Consider the following 19,784-nt stretch of genomic DNA (forward strand, 5'->3'; position numbering starts at 1 on the left):
ATTAAAATATGACATAGTGTATGTGTTATTATAAAAATTGCATAAAGTCATTAGATGTATTTAACCACATTTCACTAAATAACGAAAGTGGTGTGGTTGAATCGGTACAGGCAACACGTCATTCCTAGCCAAACAAGCAAAATAAACAAAAATGGGGAGCCCGTCAGTGTGTGATGTTATGGTGCTACGATGTGATTAATTGAAAATACAGGATCGTTTAAGCTGTATTTTATCGTTTCGCACAATCAGACACGGTGTATTGCACCGTTACCGTCATACTCTACGTGTTAACAGTTGAATCTCCACTCTGTGATGAGCTGTAAGTATGTGCGCGTGTTTTGCTAAGGTGTTAGCATTGACTGCACAGACATACAGATGACTGTAAATAACTTGAAATTTGGCTGTCAAAAACAAATGGCGAGTCTGCAGTTTTCAAATCTGAACTCGGATGAAATCAATGTCAGTTGACATTGCTTGATATAAAGCTGTTTTTGAAGAGACAAGTGCTGTTATCGTTTTCTATCGAGTAACGTTACATGTTTAAATGCTTAGAGGAGCTGTCATAGAGATGTGACTGTACTAATGATGCTAAGATTTATTACTATTATTAAGGTAGGATGGTGCAAAAGATGACCCCACCACCATATATTTTTTCTTTTGACCATACAAAATCCCAACTCAATATATTTGGTAAATGGATGTGCTCTTCTTCATTTTGTCATGTCATCTGAATATCAACATTTTTAGTCAGTTCAAACAATTTTGAGGTATTCATTTCATGTCTCTAGAAAGTATTGATATGTGATCATTGTAGTATGTTGAAGAACTAAGTTTTGTCTTTGTTAAGTAAGCATTTGTGGACAAATAATGTTTTAGATTTGTGGAGTAAAAACATATCGTTTTTACTTTAAAGTGAAAAGAAATACTGCCCTCAGAATTGGAACAGAAGGCCCTAGTTGCATGTTGTTATTATATTTTAATAATAATGTAATAACACAATTATTATGTAGTGTTTATTCAGTAATTCTATTAGTTATTCATAACATCGCTATTCATAAAACCTACAGGATAGCTCAGTGAAATCATTTAGTTTAAATTCAGTTTTGTTATTGACGTATCTATATGGGCAATTAAAAATGTATTCATGTTTCTGTATTTAAGTAATAGAATAAATCGACATTTTAGATGAGTCTTTTACTGCAATTCTGCTTTATTTAAATATTCAACTAAATTGTCAAAATAAATACCTTTTAAATAGAATAGATTATTTAGTATTTTACATTAATGGCAAATTAAAGAAAAAATATTTATATCTATAATAAGCAAAAAGTCATTTATACATTCTTTAAAAGTTTACCTGTGGGTGGGGGGTATTGGGGGCTTCTTGCCCCAGGAGTGGAGTAAAATGGCCTCTTTGAATAATTTCTCTTGGCTGACAACTTTGGCTGATAAATCGTCATCTTGTAGATGTTGTATCTAAATATGTTATGATTTCAAAATATTTTACCATTTAAGAAATAAATGTTCATTGTTCTTAAGGGGGGCATCTTCCCTGTCTTTCGTTTGTATGTCTTAGGCTTATGCGACAATGGATAGTGATCTGAGCCCACAGGACAAGAAAGACTTGGATAAATTCATCAAATTCTTTGCCTTGAAGGTGATTGCATTAAACAATACAATACTAAGGTTTTGTTGCATCCATGAAATTCAGTGTCCCACTCGACACGGTGATGATGTCCTTTGCATTACCTGTGTGTCTTTCAGACAGTGCAGGTTATAGTTCAAGCCCGACTTGGAGAAAAGATCAGCACTTGCTCATCTTCATCACCGACAGGTTCAGACTGGGTAAGACATGTTCAGGATGCTCCATATACAAAGGGCCCTTTTTTCTTTACATCATAACTAACATGAATTTTGCGTGCCTGTGTCTGTTCTCTCTCAGTTTAATCTGGCAATAAAAGACATCCCTGAGGTGACTCATGAGGCAAAAAAAGCTCTTGCTGGACAGTTGCCTGGCATCGGCCGGTCCATGTGTGTGGAGATCTCCCTCAAAACCTCAGAGGTCTAGTCTTTGTTTTAGTTCTTCACCATCTGTATGATAAAAGTATTATGATAAACATGAGAGAATTAATATGCCTTAGATTTTTACTTGAGTATTAATAAGTTGTGTTTACCCATGCAGGGAGACTCCATGGAGTTGGAAACATGGTGTTTGGAAATGAATGAAAAGTAAGGATACTCAGATCCCCTACACATCCATCTGTCAACTGCTCTGAGTAGAGATTACAACATAACTAGGGTTTGCATTTTTTCCAGGTGTGATAAGGACATTAAAGTGTCCTATACAGTTTATAACCGGCTGTCTCTGCTGCTCAAGTCTTTACTTGCCATCACAAGGGTGACACCTGCTTACAAGCTTTCACGTAAACAAGGCCATGATTATGTCATACTCTACAGGTACTCAACATACTTTCTTCTGTGCTCCACAAAGCCCCATGATACCTAATACATGATGTCATGCAGGGAAAACGTGTACAATCAGATCTTGTCAGATTAAATCAACTCTGTAGTGACTTGAGCTAAATAAATGACACTATTGCTTTCTGTAGAGCTGCTTATAGCTGAATTAAACTTGCTTCATAATTTGATGAACTTTGCACTATTATTGAACTAAAATTATTATCTTCTGTAGAGCAGCTTTATATTTGAATTGAGTTTGTTTCATAATTAATGTACTTTGCACCACTTTGCATTCACACCGCTTGAACTCAATTTAATCAGCATTGAACTAAATTAAAGGGATATTTCACCCAAAAATGAAAATTCTGTTATCATTTACTCTCCCTCATGATGTTCCAACCCTGTATACATTTATTTGTTCTGCTGAACACAAAGGAAGATATTTGGACGAATGTTTGTAACAAAGCAGATAGAGCAACCATTAACTACCATAGTAGGGAAAAAAATATTATGGTAGGCAATGGTTGCTCTATCTTCTTGGTTACAAACATTCTTCCAAATATCTTCCATTGTGTTCAGCAGAAGAAAGAAACTCATATATGTTTGGAACATCATGAGGGAGAGTAAATGATGATAGAATTTTCATTTTTTGGTGAACTATCCGTTTAAGCTGACTAATGGCACTATTGTCTTTTTAGAGCTGCTTTACAGCTGAAATTGTATTTGTTTAATAATTGAAGAACTTGAATGCAGTTCTTTTCTTGTTTATTACCGTGAAGCTTCTTTGAAACAGTCTGTATTGTATAAAGCGCTATATAAATAAATGAATTGACGACATAATCTTAATAATATCTCTTTGATAGGATCTATTTTGGAGATGTCCAGCTGACAGGTCTTGGGGATGGTAATACTGCGAGGATCTCACTTCAAAATACTAATAAGGGGCATGTAGATGTTTTTCAGAGAGCCGTGTGTTTGATCGCATTCTTCATGTCTCTGCAGGGTTCCAGACAGTGCGAGTGGGTATTGTAGGCACTCCCATAGGCACCATCACTTTATCCTGTGCATATCGCACTAATTTGGCCCTCATGTCTTCAAGGTATATATTACAGCTTCCTGTATCCAATACATTTTACATTTTAAAAATTGGCCGTTTTGTAGTGGTTTTGTGCAAGAGGTTGTCTTTGTTTTCTCACAGGCAGTTTGAGAGGACAGGCCCCATCATGGGTATCATCATTGATCATTTTGTGGAGCGTCCCTTCACTAATATGGCACACATGCATCCTTGCAGTTACAGGTGCGTAAAAATCATAGTCACAGTATAGATACTACCATTCAAAAGTTTGGGGTCAGTATGAATTGTTTTTTCTTTTTTGAAAGAAATTAAGGCTTTTATTCAGCAAGAATGCATTAAATTGGTCAACTGTGACAGTTAAAACTTGTCTAAAAAAATATCTATTTCATATAAATGCTGTTGTTTTTAACTTTCTATTAATCAAAGACTTCTGAAAAAAAAATTCCACAAAAATACTAAGCAGCACAACTATTGATAATATAATATAGCATTGCTAATACAGCCGTATATAACATCACTGGTATTGTTTTTTATTATATTTAAATAGTTTTTACAGTAGCAAGTTGTACAATAGACTTATGTAATAGTGTTAGCTATAATAGTGTAATTTGTGTTTTTGTTTCCAGTGTTTTGAAAACCAGTATTTCACTTCAACATACTGATAGTACAGATATTCAAACTGATAACTTTGCCCTCTTAACCTCTGGCCTCATACCACATCTTTTCTCATTTCTCTGTTTTAGAGCTCCTGGGGAAGATGAGGGAGGGACTTATGCAGGAATAGAAGACTCTCAGGAGGTGTGCACAACTTCCTTTTCCACCTCCCCACCATCACAGGTAATGCCCTTACTCATCTGTCCCATCAAAAGTAACCCTTTGCCCCCATCCTTGTACAGGTCAAGCCTCAGTGCAGGTGCAGTACAGCCTGTCATTAAGAGATTAAATGTTAACCTCTCATAATGGATAAGCTGTTTTCATTCACAAGTCTTATTCTGTAGTTCCCTGGTGAACAGGTCTCATTCTGTATATGATTATAATGTTTTTGTATTCCTCCAGTCATGAATATGATCTGAGACTGCTGTGTAGTTAAAATCCTCTCTATTCTTAAGTGTTTTTTCCACATTACATTCCACGGTTTGGTTAGACTAGTGTCTTGACTAGTGTTGTTATTGGTTGCTAAAACTAGTAAAAATTGTTTTCAGTAATTTAAATTACTTAAACTTAAAAAAAACTTCACATACAATGTTTGCACTGGAAACTAACTGAATAAGTTTAGGTTGTAATAAAAATGACTAAAACTGGAAAAAAAAACTTAAAGTGAAATACACAAAAAAAATACATATTGATACATATTAAAATAGTGTATATGAATAATACTAAAATAACTCTGGTCTTGGTGTACTTGCTCTCCATATTTATTTTGCCACGTAGCGCTTTTGTGTAGTATTGTAGGGTGCAGAAGACTGATGTTAACAAAGTCATTGGCCATGGCATCGGATTCTCTCTCCCCATTATCTCTTTCTGTGGTAGTGCTTTCATTTCTGTTGTCCTTGTTTTTCTTCCTTTCTCTTTCTCTCTTTCTCTCTTTCTTCTTTCTGTGTGCATGTAGTGTGTCTGTACTGTAAGTAAGGCACATTTTAAGACACCTAAGCCGGCTCTGATGGCCATACTGAAGGTTCCCCTCATGGGGCTTGGCATCTCACAGCAAGTGAGTCCAGTGTGTGTGTGTGTGTGTGTGTGTGTGTGTGTGTACACGCATGCAGCTGGTAGATTAATTACAAAGTGTGTGTGTGGCCTGGCCCAGTAACCTATACTCCTATACTATCCTCCATAACCTCTTATAACATTTGAATTAAGAGGGTTATACAGTAATACCTATCCAACAGACACTGCAGTCACTGCTGCCTTCTCCTTGAGCTCATCTGCCTGCTGTTTTATTTGAATTATTATTTTGTTTGCTCTTACCACTTCTCTGTTCCCTCTTGCTCTCTGCAGTGAGGTTTATACAGGACCGGACTTTAAAAGGGCTCTTAATCTGACATTTGACTCCGATTGTGACATCTCTCTCTGTCTCTCAGCTGTACAGCTCTCGTCTGTCATATCAGACTCCTGCCCTGGGTACTGTGGATTTGGGACATCCTACGGCTTGTACTGCTGCTGCACATCCTCACCAGGTACGGCCCACACACATGCAGAGGCCCGACCCTCACTGTCCTAACTTCATGCCCTTCATCCTCTCTGATGTAGACCAGCTGCTGGGAATTACTTGCATCTGTCTACAGAATTGTGTGTGTGTATGTTTTGGTTTGTGTGTCATTCTGCCCTGACCGAAGTGGCCATGTGTGTGTGGTTTTCTACCTAATCAGATGGTTGTGCCAGGTAAAGAAGGTGGAGTCCCGCAGGTGCCGGCTCAACCTAATCATGGCACTGCAGCTGAGCACGGTCGTATCCCATCATGCCCCACTGGACAGTCCCCTCAGCCGGCACCGCCCACATCATGTTGCAGGTAAGAGTTTGAAGAGATTCAAACTGTTCAATACTGATTTTCTAATTTGTCAATTCTGCAATGTTTGATTATGTGTGTGTGCGTGTGTGTTGTAGTGAGGTGAAGACTGTGTCCCCCTCTGATGCTCTAGAAACCACCTTCACTAGGAAAGTTGGGGCTTTTGTCAACAAAGCCACCACTCAGGTTAGAATACACTTATAATTGATAACAACTTTAAGGAAAAACAAAACAAAAAAACAATCAGTTAATGTACATTGAAATTGTTTATATGTTCTCATATAAATAATTTTTCTGAATTTACATAAATTGCTGATTTGTTAAGCATAGAATTACCATTCAAAAGTTTGGGGTCTGTGGGTGTTTTTTTGTTGTTGTAAGACCGCATGAATTCGCTCCAAGGATCGGTAGCGAACCGCGGTGAAGGCCGCATGCGCGTTCAGTTTTTCAGCTGGAAAAATTTATTTAATTATAATATTCTTTATCTGACTCCATTTATCATAGTTGTCGAATTTAGAAGAGAATGCCAACTGGTTGTTTGGTAATTTATATTTGATAGTTAATCATACATTTAATCGTTCCGTTTTAACCCTTTGTTGCAATTATACCGTTCCGTATTGGAGATACTTTAATAATTACAGATTAATTCAGAAAGGATCAAAAATGTAACAATTTATTAACAATCAAGTAAATGTAAAATGTCAATTACATAATAGACGGAAATCTCTTTTAAAAGGAAACACAAATTCTAATTATGGTTACACTTAAAATAGTTTCAAATAGATGTACACTTAAACCCTTAATTATACTCAGTAGGCCTCTGCCTAGAATGTTACCTGTGAGATAGAGATAGAGATAGAGAGAGAGAGAGAGAAAAAAGAGAGATAGAGCCAAAGAGCAGCTCTCTCTAGAGAAAGCAGAGAATCAAAAGAGACAGAGCTACAGTTGAAATCCTCTTTTATCCTCCTCCCTGATGTCACCAAACTCAAATATGACTCTTTTAAAACTGACCAATCAGACCAAACCGTGAGACGCTTGAAAGTAACCAATCAGACGAAACTTCTCTCTTTGATCATTTTCAACCTTACATTGTTGTTTTTGTTTTCAAATCTCTTGTGCTTTACCAAGGCTGAATTTAATAAAAATATTAAATATTTATATATATATATATATATATATATATATATATATATATATATATATATATATATATATATATAATATTAGTATTTAAAATGTTTTCTATTTTAACATATTTTAAAATGTAATTTATTCTTGTGAAGGCAAAGCTGAATTTCCACGCTTCAGTGTCACATGATCCTTCAGAAATCATTCTAATATGCTGATTTGCTGCTGAAGAAACATTTCTTATTATTAACAATGTTGAAAACAGATGTGATGCTTAATATTTTTGTGGAAACCTTAAAGGTGAACTATGTAGGATTTTTGCAGTAAAATATCCAGAAACCACTAGGCCAGTGTTATATATTTTGTTCAAGTGAGTACTTAGAATATCCCAAATGTTTTCAACTATTTGTAAATCGTGAGAAAATTGCTATTTTAACCAAGGAACCGGGACGTGTGAGCTATGCGTGTGAGGGAGTCGCCTGTCGATTGCGTCATATCTGCGTCACCCTCGGTCTCCGGTTTTATTCAGTGAAACACTTTACTCTCACTGCAGTGTGAACAAGTGTCATAGCAGCCGCAGAGCGAACGTCATAACTTCCTTTTCAACACACTCCGATATATCTAATACGATAAACAGAGTTGCGTTACCTCAAACTCATGACTGGAAAAGAGGAAGTGGGGCCGGCAATCATGTCATAATAAAAGTCCCGCCAGCGACTATGCCATAATAACAGTCCCGCTCTTCAATCGCTCCTGCGGCCTTGCTCAGCTCCACAACACTCAGTCCTGCTCTGCTTCACTACAGTAATGTTAATAATCGCATCCATGAACATGATTTCTGCCTGAGTCCTATCCTGACTGTTTCCCACCGGCTGTGAGGTGAAGACCACATGTCCCGAGATTCTGCGCTCAAACGTGCTGTCATCAAACTACGCCTTTGTTTTGAACAGGCGACCTCTAGTGGACGGAAAAGTTACATAGTGTAGCTTTAAAGGTCCCATGGCATGGCATTTTTCTATTAGTTAATAATGTTTCCTGAGGTGTACTTATATTGTTAGTATGATTTTTACATCATAAAATGTCATAATTTAGAAATAAAAGGCATTTTTTCTATACTGCTGTTTGCCCTGTGGCTGAAGGCCTTGTCCTGGAGGCGTGTCTGCTGTGAGACTTCAGTAAAAACGCCCACTGTTGTGATTGGCTGACATCTTTGCATTTGATATGAGCAGAGGGGGCGTGGTTTAACTAGGTCTACGAGGCACGAGCAGGCACGAGCTGCTGCCAGAGAGACAGATGGACCGGAGTTCACTTCACATTGGTTCTGTCAGTCTCAGTTCAGTGAACTGTTTTAGTTACAGCATATACTTCTGTTTATTAGTCTATTTCTAGTCGGAGGGACTGTCACTCATGTCAGAAAGTTAGTAACTTTAGTAAATTATGGATCAGCGCTGACTGGAGACGCGAACCGTTTAGAACGATTCAGTCCGATTTGGTGAACTGATTCGGTTCACTAAAAAGAACCGGTTCAAAAGAAAGATCGTTCGCGAACCGGACATCACTAATGTACCAGAGACTGAGCTCAGCGATTGCTAACAAAGTTATTTATAGTAACTACTGAGTTATGAGAGCGCTGTCAGTCAGCGCGAGTTTATTGTGTTTGTATTTGAGAGTTCTGTCACGCCGAGTCCGTCTTCATCATTATTACCAACTTTGTAACACATGCAAAGTACCATTACAGCTGTCGAGATGAACGAGTTATGAGTAAGTGTTGATAATACCATTATTTTTAGATATGTTCCTATCATATGGAAAGCGTCAGTGACGCGCATTGAGTACACAGCACAAACAAAGACACAACAGCAGTAATCGAATGTAATCCAGTTTATTGTGGGAATAGCTGGCTAGCCTAGCCGGATACCCTCACGCTTACCCCCCTTCTGCTTAATCTCGCCCGCGTTTGGTGCCTCCGCTGTGGGCCAGATGCAGTACTGGGGGTCGGGGATGTTGGAGGCCGAGCTTCGGCGTGCGTAAGGTTTATCTCTAAAGATGTTACTCTGTTGATGTTGAGCAGAAACGACTGTATGCACATTGTAGAACAGATAGACGCGACGAGGACGTACAAAAACACTGACTCACAAGATAGAAAACACGAAAACACCGTTCTGTCGGGAGAGAGAGAAGCCGCAGCGTGTGCACGAATAATAAATAATTAGCTACACATAAGAAATCACTGATCACAGATCAGAAGGAACTGAAAAAAGACTTCTGTTTTCATTTGTACATCCAAACACTGAGAAACTCCCAGCATTCACTCGTTCACAACTAGGGTTGGGTATCGTTTGGGTTTTTTTCGATTCCGGTGCCAAACCGATACTTTTAAAACGGTTCCGGTGCCTAAACGGTGCCTGAACCGATACTTTTTTTTTTTTAAAGGCCACCAAACGAGGTGGATGACATTAAATGGCTTTTTATTTATTTATTTATTTATTATTTAAATTGAACCATTTATTAAAAGTTTAATGTATACTTAAATGTATGAATATAAATAAATACAAAACACAATTTACTTATTTACAAATTATAATTGACATATTTACAAATTCACAGTAAAACCTAAGCCACCCAACTACAACAAGCCTAATATAACTCTAAACAGTTACAGTAATAACAGCAGTTAGCCTAGTCTGTATTCTTGCTCTGCTACAAACCAGCTTCGAGCTTCAGCTTTATTTTGAAATATGATCATATTCTCTGGCTAAATATTTTAGAACGCATCGCCTTAATGTTTCCATGGTGACGCGTCATGTTTCTCACATGACACACAGCAGCCGCAATAGCGCTGACAGCTCAGCTGTATCGGGTTTATTTCGTTTTTTCTTTATATTCAAAATATTCACAAACTTCTTAACTGTGTCACGAACTATCTGATGTTCAAATGTGTGAGTGAATGTGTGTTAGTTGATCTATAAAGCGCAATGGGCGGCGCCATGTTAGTTTGCGCCTCAGAATCGGATCTGTCGGATTTACAACACTTGAGTTCATTCTCGTCTCACGAAATACATGAAAGTAAGTGACCAGTGAACTGGAAGAAGAATAGAGTAAACGCTATAGTTACTATATAATGTGCATTTATCTGATGTGAATAAAACACGTAACGTTAGTCAAATTATAACCGTCTGAAAGGATTGTCATTGCCGCTTTCATAGACATCAGTGTGTGTTTTTTGCTAGTACTTATGAACATTTAAATGTCTGAAACCTGAAATAAACATGATGTCGTTGAAAACACTGAATAGTTGTCATGAGTTGTGATGTGACCAGCGCTGAGCGTCTGTCTCTGGCTCAGCCAAAGCGCGAAAGCACGTTTGAATTTTGGCACCGAAATGAGGAACCGAAATCTGCGTTCTGATTCGGTCCGGTACATACCGGTTATATAAGTACCTGTGCCATATTGGAACCGGATTTCGGTACCCAACCCTATTCACAACCCATGATCTCTCGAGCGTTTGCATGGGCGTGCCAGATTCTCTGGGCGGAGGAAAGGGAGGTAACCGTTCCTGCTTGGACGTCAAACCAGGAGACTTCAGGATTGGCTAGTCTGGCCTGTCATTTTCTCAAAGGCAGAGAAAGACAGCCAGAACTCGGGTTTACACCGATCAACATTTCTATCCACTTGGGGACAATATTCAGGCTAGGGGAACTCATATTAATGTTGAAATACCTCATAAAATGAAAATTTCATGCCATGGGACCTTTAATACCTTTTTTTCTTTAGAATTCTTTGATGAATAGAAAGTTCAGAAGAACAGCATTTATTTGAAATACAAATCTTTTGTAAAATTAAAAAATGTCAATTGATTTAATGCAACCTTGCTGAATAAAAGTATGAATTTCTTTAAAAGTTTGTACTGACCCTAAACTTTTGAATGATAATGTATATATTAAGCCAAGACTTCCTAATAATGTAAAATAAGTATATAATATATAAAATGGTACTGATAAGTGCAGTATACACAGAGAACAAAGTCACTTTCTTGTTCAGTGGGAGGTAAAACATTTTTTGTTGTTTATTTATTCAATAGGCACAATGCCTGTTAATGAATGTTGTACATTCAAAATGTAAACATTGCTAATTGACATTCATTTCATTTCATTCATACTCAAATATACATAAAACACGAATAGACAGTAACCCCAAACACATTATTTAAAATACCTAAGTACAGTGTTTACATATCTGGTTCAACATAAGCCAGGTTGATCTTCAATATGTAGAACACCGTCTTATTGACTGCAATAAGCTATTCCAATAATTACTCTCCATTACAGACAAAATTTAATGATAGACCTAGTACCAATGCCACAATCCATCCTCTCTTTTTTTTTTTTATAAATTAAAGGGATAGTTCACCCAAAAATGAAAATTCTGTCATCATTTACTCACCCTCAAGTTGTTCCAAACCTGTATGAGTTTCTTTGTTCTGCTGAAAACAAAAGATGATATTTAGAAGAATGTTTGTAACAAAGAATATAGAGCAACCATTGACTACCATAATATTTTTTCCCCTACTATGGTAGTCAATCTGCTCTGTTACAAACATTCTTCTAAATATCATCTTTTGTGTTCAGCAGAAGAAAGAAACTCATACAGGTTTGGAACAACTTGAGGGCGAGTAAATTATGACAGAATTTTCATTTTTGGGTGAACTATCCCTTTAATTTAACAAAGGTGGGGCAAGCCTATGCCAGACCTTAAAAATGCATTCTGATATGTTGTGTACATGTTACTCCAGGTGACGACAAACAGTCTGGATCTTCCTTTCGCTGCGTTCGCTCCAAGAGTCTATGACCTGGAGGAGAACGACCCAATGGTATATTTATATATTGCAAATTAAGCAAACACACTATATGTTCTTAGCGTGCAGCTGCATCCTCCACTGTCTCCTGTTTTTTTCTGTTTGCAGGTGCACCCTCCTCTATCACCGGCCCCTTCATCTCCTTTGCAAGGCAGCCTGCACTCTAACAGTTCGAGCCACAGTGGAGGACAGCCACATGACGACTTTGTCATGGTTGACTTTGTAGGTGCACCACAACATAATAAAATATAGTTATCAAAATCTACTTTCCTCTAGAGATATTGAGAACTATATTGCAGCAAGACACATCATTAGCAAAACATTAAGTGAATGGGGACTGATCAGACAGCAAAAGGGAGTTTATCAAGAGAAAGCTCCAGATGATTGATGTTTAATAAATAGAAAGACTTTACTCTTCTGTATTTTATTTCATAAATACAGTGTTAAATTATGCAGTATCCCACACCAAAAAGACGTCTTTGAAGCTAGTGAGTTGATGTTGCTATAGGCCCAGAGAGTAACTAAAAATCAATAGAAATATTACTAGAGAGAGAAATCAAGAAAAGACCATATTGTTTAGTGTGGACAGCTGGGACATGAGAATTGGACTATGAAACCAATTGTGTAAACAAGCAAGTATTGATTATCTTATATAGTCAAACCTTCTAAGAAGTATAAGGTAAAAGCCAGATATGGTTCATATTGTGTTTAAAGACCAGTTCTGTGTTTGTGTGTGCCGGACAGAAACCAGCGTTCTCTAAGGATGACCTTCTGCCAATGGATCTGGGCACTTTCTATAGAGAGTTTCAAAACCCTCCTCAACTCGCAAGCCTGTCCATCGATGTCAGCGCTCAGTCTATGGCGGAGGACTTGGTGAGAAACAAACACATATTTGTGTCACTGCACATACTGAACATTTTTGCAGTCTAAATGGGACAGGATGACCTTTTAAAGCGAGAAAGGCATGTGAATATAGATAGAATAGAGACAGAGTGTTCTTAGGTATGATTACATTACAGGGATTTTTTTGCATTAAACCAGGCTTGGTTAATTGTGTGGATAATAAAATCAAGAACTATTAAAAGTATTATTCAAGTGTAGTTGTTTTAGAAACTGAATCTGTTTACAAACTATATGTACTGTAGGGTCACAGATTCATTATATTCATGTCGTGATATGATGTTTTAACATCTGTAACATTGTGACGTTTATTTTATAGTTAAATGTTTTGTGAAATGTGTATTTTTGCAGGACTCTCTTCCAGAGAAACTGGCCATTTATGAGAAAAACATTGATGAGTTTGATGCGTTTGTGGACACCCTACAATAAAACAGAACAGAGATTGCTTCCTTCACAACCTTTACTCGTCCTGCTTCCTTCACTGATCTTTCATTGGATGTCTTCATTAACCATGTTTTGTCAGTTTTACCATGTGCAATGGTCTATGAAGAGAATCATCTTTAAGGAAAAAAAAGTGAACTGAGGTACAGTATAAGATGAATCCACTGGCTTGGTGTTAAAGGAAGAGCAACATTAATTCTCCCACCCTTGTATTTATTAAAATAGCAGAACTGTGCAAGTAATGCTCACTGTAATGAATGTATAAACCTGTACCAGCCTTTATTTTTGTTTTGCTCATCATGACAACACATCCAGCACACTGACTTGTCACTGACGCAGATTTCGGTCACTGTACCATCTGAAGTCTACAACATCATTGTGAGGGAAAATCCGAGAATATGTCCAGTTTCGATTTATAGGCTTACTCATGAATGACACTACAGTGAACATTGACAACAGTGAATTGTGAGTCTGTGTCTGCTTACCTGCGTCCTGTAAATGCATTTTACCATAGCTTTTCATCCTTTCTTTAAGTAGGGACAGTTTGTCATTACTACTTGTCAGGTCTTTGAATGGTGAGGAAAGTTTTTTTCTTTTCTTTTTTTTTAAAGCTTATGTTGGCAAGTCACTAGGAGCTGGACCTTCTTTAATTATTTTAAGTGTATTCTTTCTTCCCCCACCCCTCACTTTGTTAATATGGCATGTAAAAGTTGTGTAATAAACTGATTTATTTCACACAACCTGTTTTTTTCTCTCTCCTAAATACTGAACTTGTTAAAAAAATAAAATAACATGGCGTCTCCTTGAGGCAAACTTAGGAGGTCCATTATGGAGATAGATTTGTGTCTTTATTACATGCGATAAAATAAATGATCCGAGAGAAAAAAAAAAGTTTGAGAGAAAAAGTTATCACAATGATAGCAAAAAAGCATTTCATGAGAGAAAAAAAAATATTTGAGAGAAAAGGTTTTCATACCAATAGCAAAAAATAATATTTGAGACAAAAAAAAGTTTTGAGAGAAAGTATAAATACATTTGAATTTTTTTAAAATTATTTCTGAGAAAAAAAATCTCTCTCAAAATACTTTGAAAAAACTCTCAAATATATATATTTTTGCTATCAGTGTGAAAACATTTTCTCAAAAAAAAAAACCGTTTCTCTCGAAACGCTTTTCTTTGCTCTCGATGCAATTTCTTGCTCTCGTGTCAGATTTTGATTTCACTGTGAGAATTGTGTCATGGGCGGGGCCACCTTCCTATTGGCCAGTCGGGTGAGCATCGTCTTGTCTTGGGAGTCGAACTGAATCATTACACCATTGTTCGGTTCACCTGCATGATACCGCCTCCGCCTTATGGCTAGTTTAGTTGAGCACGGACACTCCAATGTTTGGGTAAGATGATGACACACAGCTGGCTTAGCAAGTTCAGCATCACTGAAGATTAAACGTTAAAAAATAGCACTCATATTCAGGAATGAGTGTGTATTATATTATAGCCATCATGCTAGGTAAACTTGCAAACTCACCTGGTTTATATACTATTTTTAAATCAAATGCCAAATGAATGTTTTGATTTAGATAGTTTCACTGTAAGTGAAGTTTTCACTAGTTTCGTAACGTTAGTTCACTGACAACCGGGGCAATTTCACCTTCATTATCACAGACGTATAGCCTGCGATAATTAATGCGATATGGCTCAGCTTGTCAGTGAACTTATGGTAGTAAATGCCGCTCCATCTGAAAGCAGGTGATTTACTACTAATCAAGGAACCGGCTTTACTGATGAGATGAAAATAACAATGTCCTCCAATATATCGCCCAGCCCTAGTTCATCATACAACCTCCTGTACAGTTTTACTCCATGGACTCACTATTTTGTTTTTAAGGTCAATATGATACATTTTCTGTTTGAACCTATAACTGACCTATAACCTAAAATGATTATTATTAATGTGTTTAGCACCTGTATCTCTCACTGGGTAGGCTATAGAGCAATATAACTTACGCTCTAAAATCTTTGCCTTAGACTATGCAATTTAAATGGAGGAAATACAGATAAGTTGACACGAAGGCTATGCATATGTGAAATATATGCTATAAATATAGCAGCATAAATTTAACCTCTTAATGTTGCTCTCAGAGTGCACCAGAATGATGCATTTGATTTAAACGTACAAATTTCCGGCCGGGGTGCATACCCCAGGACCCTCTTTGCGTTCCCCTGAACTGAGGTCCAACCATCGTCTCTAAAAGTTCTGAAACACTGCTTACATAGTTACATTATAATTATAACCAACGTTAATGGCAAACACTTTAGAGTTCAAAAGATCTTTACATGACTTCAATTCATGGGTTTATTTTTCATGTAGTCTCATCATTTCGAATACCCACACAGCTGTTTCATTTGTCTGATTGGCTCTACTTCATAGACTTCAAAGACAATGCAATCAATTCATTAGAAACACCTGTGGGTCCTCAAAATGGCAGATCTGGGACTAAATGGTACCCATAAATAGAGGAAATGTACATGTTTAGCCTACATAAAATAGAAAGTTATTGTCATTGTAATGTGCATTCTTGCTGCTTTTTATTTCCAGCATGGAAAATCACAGCAGTGACCGCACACAACCTCTGGTAAGCCATTGCAAAGTTTATTTCAGTGCTGCTGCCACACAATATGTTTTTGTGATGTCCGTACATGCATAATCTCTTTCAGTCTGATGCACATGAAACTGAGACTGTGCAACACCTTTCTAGAGTTCAGGTATGAGGCCCTCTTTACCCAAACATTGAATTAACTGTAGCCTATCTCCACTTCATCTCCTTGTTGATAATTTAATTAATTTTTTTTTTCTATTTTCCCTCTTGCAGGAATCGATTAGGTGGCAGCTATTAAGAAGGGCCAGGGATAGACTGGCTGCTGTAATCAGTAGGGAGCCCATTGATTTTGAATATCTCCACTTCATCACCTATCAGGAACTGCAGTTTTTACGGGCAGGGGCAGCTTATATGGATATTCCTCAATGTGTTCTAGTTGGCTTTGAGCAGCTCAATGAGGTGATCAAGGCTCTGCTTTCCAACACTCCCGTCACCCCTTTAGTTGACAATGTATCTGTAGTCGAGTGGAATGGAAGTGTGGGGCAACCTAGATTGAGTATCAGTAGGGTTGTTATTGAAAGTCTTTTAAGCACCAACCTACCATTGACCACTCTGGCTAATGCTCATGGTATTTCAAGATCCACCCTGTGTAGGAGGATGAGAGAGTATGGTCTCTCAGTCAGAAGCAGCTACTCTGACATTCCCGATTGTGTCCTTGATATGAAGGCAAGTATGACAGTAAATTCATGATGCTATAAAAAAACAATCTTTTTCATTAATCCATTAGGCCAGTTATATTTTTACTTTAAAGATGGATAAATCTGCTACCAGAGCTTTTGCCACCATGTCTTCTAAATGGGCATGGTCAGAATAAGACAATGGCAACATTTTCCAAAGTGGGTGTGTCATGAGAATATGGATTGGGGCTGCCTTATTTGAAATTCCACGTCTTTGCTTAGGCCCCACTAGAATCTATGATGGTGTTTATCTACTGAGCATCTCCTGTCTGGCAGTATTTTATTCACTTTTGTTATCAACAGTTCTGCTGTGGGGTAGGGATGGAGGATGGAATTGGATAAACTAATCACAGAGTGTCCATATGTGACTTAATACCTTTTAAACTCTATCTTTAAGGTGAGATCCATAAAGGCCAGAATGCCTGATGCTGGATATAGGTTGGTGAAAGGGGCTCTACTGGCCATGGGACACCGTGTCACATGGAGTAGAGTCAAGTCATCCTTGCAGCGTGTTGATGGAGCAGGCATCATCTCAAGAATGATCCAGTTGACATGCATTGCCAGACGGACGTACTCTGTCCCAGCTCCATTGTCTCTTGTCCACATTGACACCAATCACAAGTTGATCAGGTAGTGTTTTATTTATGAGGTTGTGAGGAAGTTTATGAGGGTTATGTCAGTGTTCCCCACAGAACAGGTAGCAATTTGTGGTGCCCCTCTGGCGCTGGTGGGGGAATCGAGTGTCATGGTGTCGTGGCAGTCAGTGGAGTCTGTCATTAGGGTCAGAGTGTGTGCAGCAGACAGCATTCAAACACATACTTTCTGAAGCTGCCATGTTAAAGGGATACTCCACTTTAAAATGAATATTCTGTCATCATATACTCACTCATGTTGTTTCAAACCTGTATGAATTTCTTTCTTCTGCTGAACAGAAAGGAAGATATTTAGAAGAACGTCATAAACAGACAGTTTCTGGTACCATTGACTTCCATAGTAGGAAAAATATACAATGGAAGTCAATGAGACCAGAAACTGTCTGGTTACTGACATTCTTCTAAATATCTTCCTTTCTGTTCAGCAGAAGAAGGAAATTCAAATCCAAAAGGAAATTTTGGAATCAATTTGTGGCCCTTGATGTTGATTCTGTGGCGCTGCGCCACACATTGGTCTATGGATGGGAAACACTTTAGTTAAGTTTATGATGTGTTGGATGGGGGGATGTTCAAATAGCATATTACGGTGGATATTAGAAAATTGCACATTTCTTATCAATGGTTGCCTGTCACAGAGATGATATCCAATCTGATCATTTTTAAGGTACAACATAGTGGTGTTCGGAGGTATCGATGGCTTTTCTCGGAAGGTACAGTTGACTACCATTTTTAAATTGACCTACTGGTTTAAATTTTGTTTACATTTTTAGTTTTGCTTGGAATCTAACATTTTTAATTCCTATCCTCAATCAGGTTTTGTACCTCAATGCGGCTGGGAATAATAAGGCAGAGACTGGTTTGAGGTTTTTCATGGAGAGTGTGCAGAAACATGGATGGCCATCAAGGTAAGTAAGGACCTTCTCCCTCCAGTTTCATATAGTATTGTTTTCAAATTAATTAACAATCCTCTTTTTCATTCAGAGTACGCGGTGACCAAGGCGTAGAAAATGTGGAGATAGCAAGATCCATGTTCACTGTGCGAGGAACAGGTCGTGGCAGCTTTATAGCTGGGAAAAGTGTGCACAACCAAAGGTGAAGATGGTCTGTTATTACCTTCCTCTCAATCCAGGGTTCACATTGCATCCTACCTACAGTTAGCTACATCCATCCCAACAATTAGCTTGATTATGCTTTACACCTGATGATCTGATTGCAAGTCCCCCAAACTATGGGGGTATTACATATACATTCTAGGGAGAGCCTTGTCTGTTATTTTTAGGCACGAAGAACTGCTCTACAGATATCGTTTGAGGTATTGCCTGAAGTAGATTGGTATCTAGCAGAATAGACAAGAAGCCACAGGCACCACAGCTGATACTAGGCCAGACTACCGTTTTGACAAAAGCATTACTTCTGCCCTTGGTGTCTAATCATTACAATTCATGGCGCTGATTAGTCTATTCAAATTTAGAGTGGAAAAGACGCTTTCCCTTACACTAAACCAACCGTCAGTCAATTGGATTCTAACTTTTTGTAGCCCGACTAATATAAATGTGTACATACTAGGGGTGGTTTTTTTTTCTCTCTCAATGCAACTGACCACTTTACCATGTAACTTATTTGCAGAGTCGAACGACTATGGAGAGATGTGTGGAACGCTGTAACATCTCAGTACTACAACATGCTTCACACCTTGGAGGAAGAGGGGTTTGTAGACCTCTCAAATGATGTTCACCTCTACTGTCTTGGGTATGTTTTCATTCCACGTCTACAAGCAGACCTTCAAAACTTTGTAGAGACATGGAATTGTCACCCCTTGAGGACTGAGGCAAACCTGACCCCTAATCAGCTTTGGAGAATTGGGAGGATGCAAGTACCGGTGCAAGAGCCAGATCTGTCTGAGGTTTGTCCCAGACATAGCAGCATGCAGTACATTAGTTTTTAAAGTGGGTTACATGTACATTATCTAGGTAACCACTACCTAACATGGTATGAATATTCAATCTCACAGTACGTTAGAAGACAATTGTTATAATAGTATTTTGTTTGACTTTTGTATTACAGATGGAACACTTGCATGACCAGGAAGCTTGTGTTGCTGATCCAGAACAGGGAGTCATAGTACCAGAAACGGCATGCCCCTTGTCAGCTGAGGCTCTTGCTGCCTTACAAGTTATTAACCCCACTGCAGAGTCCTCTTCTCTTGGGCGGGATATCTATATGCATGCTCTTCAATTGGTCTCATTCCTTATGTGAAAGCTGGATAAGCAGTTTACAAAACATAGCATTTGTTTGTTTTGTATTATTGAACACTGTATTTGACCTCTTTGGAGTTTCTTGTAAGCCCATATGGGCTGGGCTTTTTGAAGCATGACACTTTAATTCAATAAATCAATATTTATCTATTTGATTGATCCCTTCCCTCCAGAAAACCC

General features: G+C 37.9%; 2 protein-coding genes across 5 annotated transcripts; both read left to right on the forward strand.

Moving 5' to 3' along the window:
* The first annotated feature begins 106 nt into the window (after positions 1–106).
* Positions 107–14,102, forward strand: atg13 (ATG13 autophagy related 13 homolog). Of its 4 annotated transcripts, none has more exons than XM_079811173.1 (18): positions 107–319; positions 1,577–1,657; positions 1,765–1,845; positions 1,943–2,062; positions 2,183–2,229; positions 2,299–2,457; positions 3,324–3,364; positions 3,463–3,559; positions 3,659–3,757; positions 4,279–4,372; positions 5,145–5,243; positions 5,614–5,709; positions 5,902–6,041; positions 6,137–6,224; positions 11,959–12,036; positions 12,130–12,243; positions 12,766–12,894; positions 13,273–14,102. In XM_079811173.1, the coding sequence occupies exons 2-18, from the start codon at positions 1,589–1,591 to the stop codon at positions 13,348–13,350; spliced, it is 1,629 nt and encodes a 542-aa protein (XP_079667299.1). In that variant the 5' UTR covers positions 107–319; positions 1,577–1,588; the 3' UTR covers positions 13,351–14,102. The 4 variants fall into 4 exon arrangements, with proteins under 4 accessions (XP_079667299.1, XP_079667300.1, XP_079667301.1 ...); XM_079811174.1 differs by having other exon boundaries at positions 2,317–2,457; XM_079811175.1 differs by lacking the exon at positions 5,145–5,243.
* Positions 14,103–14,656: 554 nt separating this feature from the next.
* LOC307122921 (uncharacterized protein) lies at positions 14,657–19,756 on the forward strand. Its single transcript, XM_079811258.1, has 9 exons — positions 14,657–14,753; positions 15,959–15,995; positions 16,078–16,125; positions 16,233–17,326; positions 18,014–18,059; positions 18,163–18,254; positions 18,331–18,441; positions 18,976–19,252; positions 19,414–19,756. The coding sequence occupies exons 4-9, from the start codon at positions 17,115–17,117 to the stop codon at positions 19,603–19,605; spliced, it is 930 nt and encodes a 309-aa protein (XP_079667384.1). The 5' UTR covers positions 14,657–14,753; positions 15,959–15,995; positions 16,078–16,125; positions 16,233–17,114; the 3' UTR covers positions 19,606–19,756.
* Positions 19,757–19,784: the final 28 nt, after the last annotated feature.

The sequence above is a fragment of the Gobio gobio genome (genome assembly GCF_949357685.1).
Source record: "Gobio gobio genome assembly, chromosome: 2".
In the NCBI taxonomy this organism is placed as follows: domain Eukaryota; kingdom Metazoa; phylum Chordata; class Actinopteri; order Cypriniformes; family Gobionidae; genus Gobio; species Gobio gobio.

Coding starts and splice junctions, on each gene's coding strand:
- atg13 (XM_079811173.1), top strand. CDS start 1,589: ATGGATAGTGATCTGAGCCCACAGGACAAGAAAGACTTGGATAAATTC. Junction 2,063..2,182: donor TCTCCCTCAAAACCTCAGAG/GTCTAGTCTTTG, acceptor TTACCCATGCAG/GGAGACTCCATGGAGTTGGA. Junction 3,758..4,278: donor ATGCATCCTTGCAGTTACAG/GTGCGTAAAAAT, acceptor TCTCTGTTTTAG/AGCTCCTGGGGAAGATGAGG.
- LOC307122921 (XM_079811258.1), top strand. CDS start 17,115: ATGCCTGATGCTGGATATAGGTTGGTGAAAGGGGCTCTACTGGCCATG. Junction 18,255..18,330: donor AAACATGGATGGCCATCAAG/GTAAGTAAGGAC, acceptor TTTTTCATTCAG/AGTACGCGGTGACCAAGGCG. Junction 18,442..18,975: donor AAAAGTGTGCACAACCAAAG/GTGAAGATGGTC, acceptor ACTTATTTGCAG/AGTCGAACGACTATGGAGAG.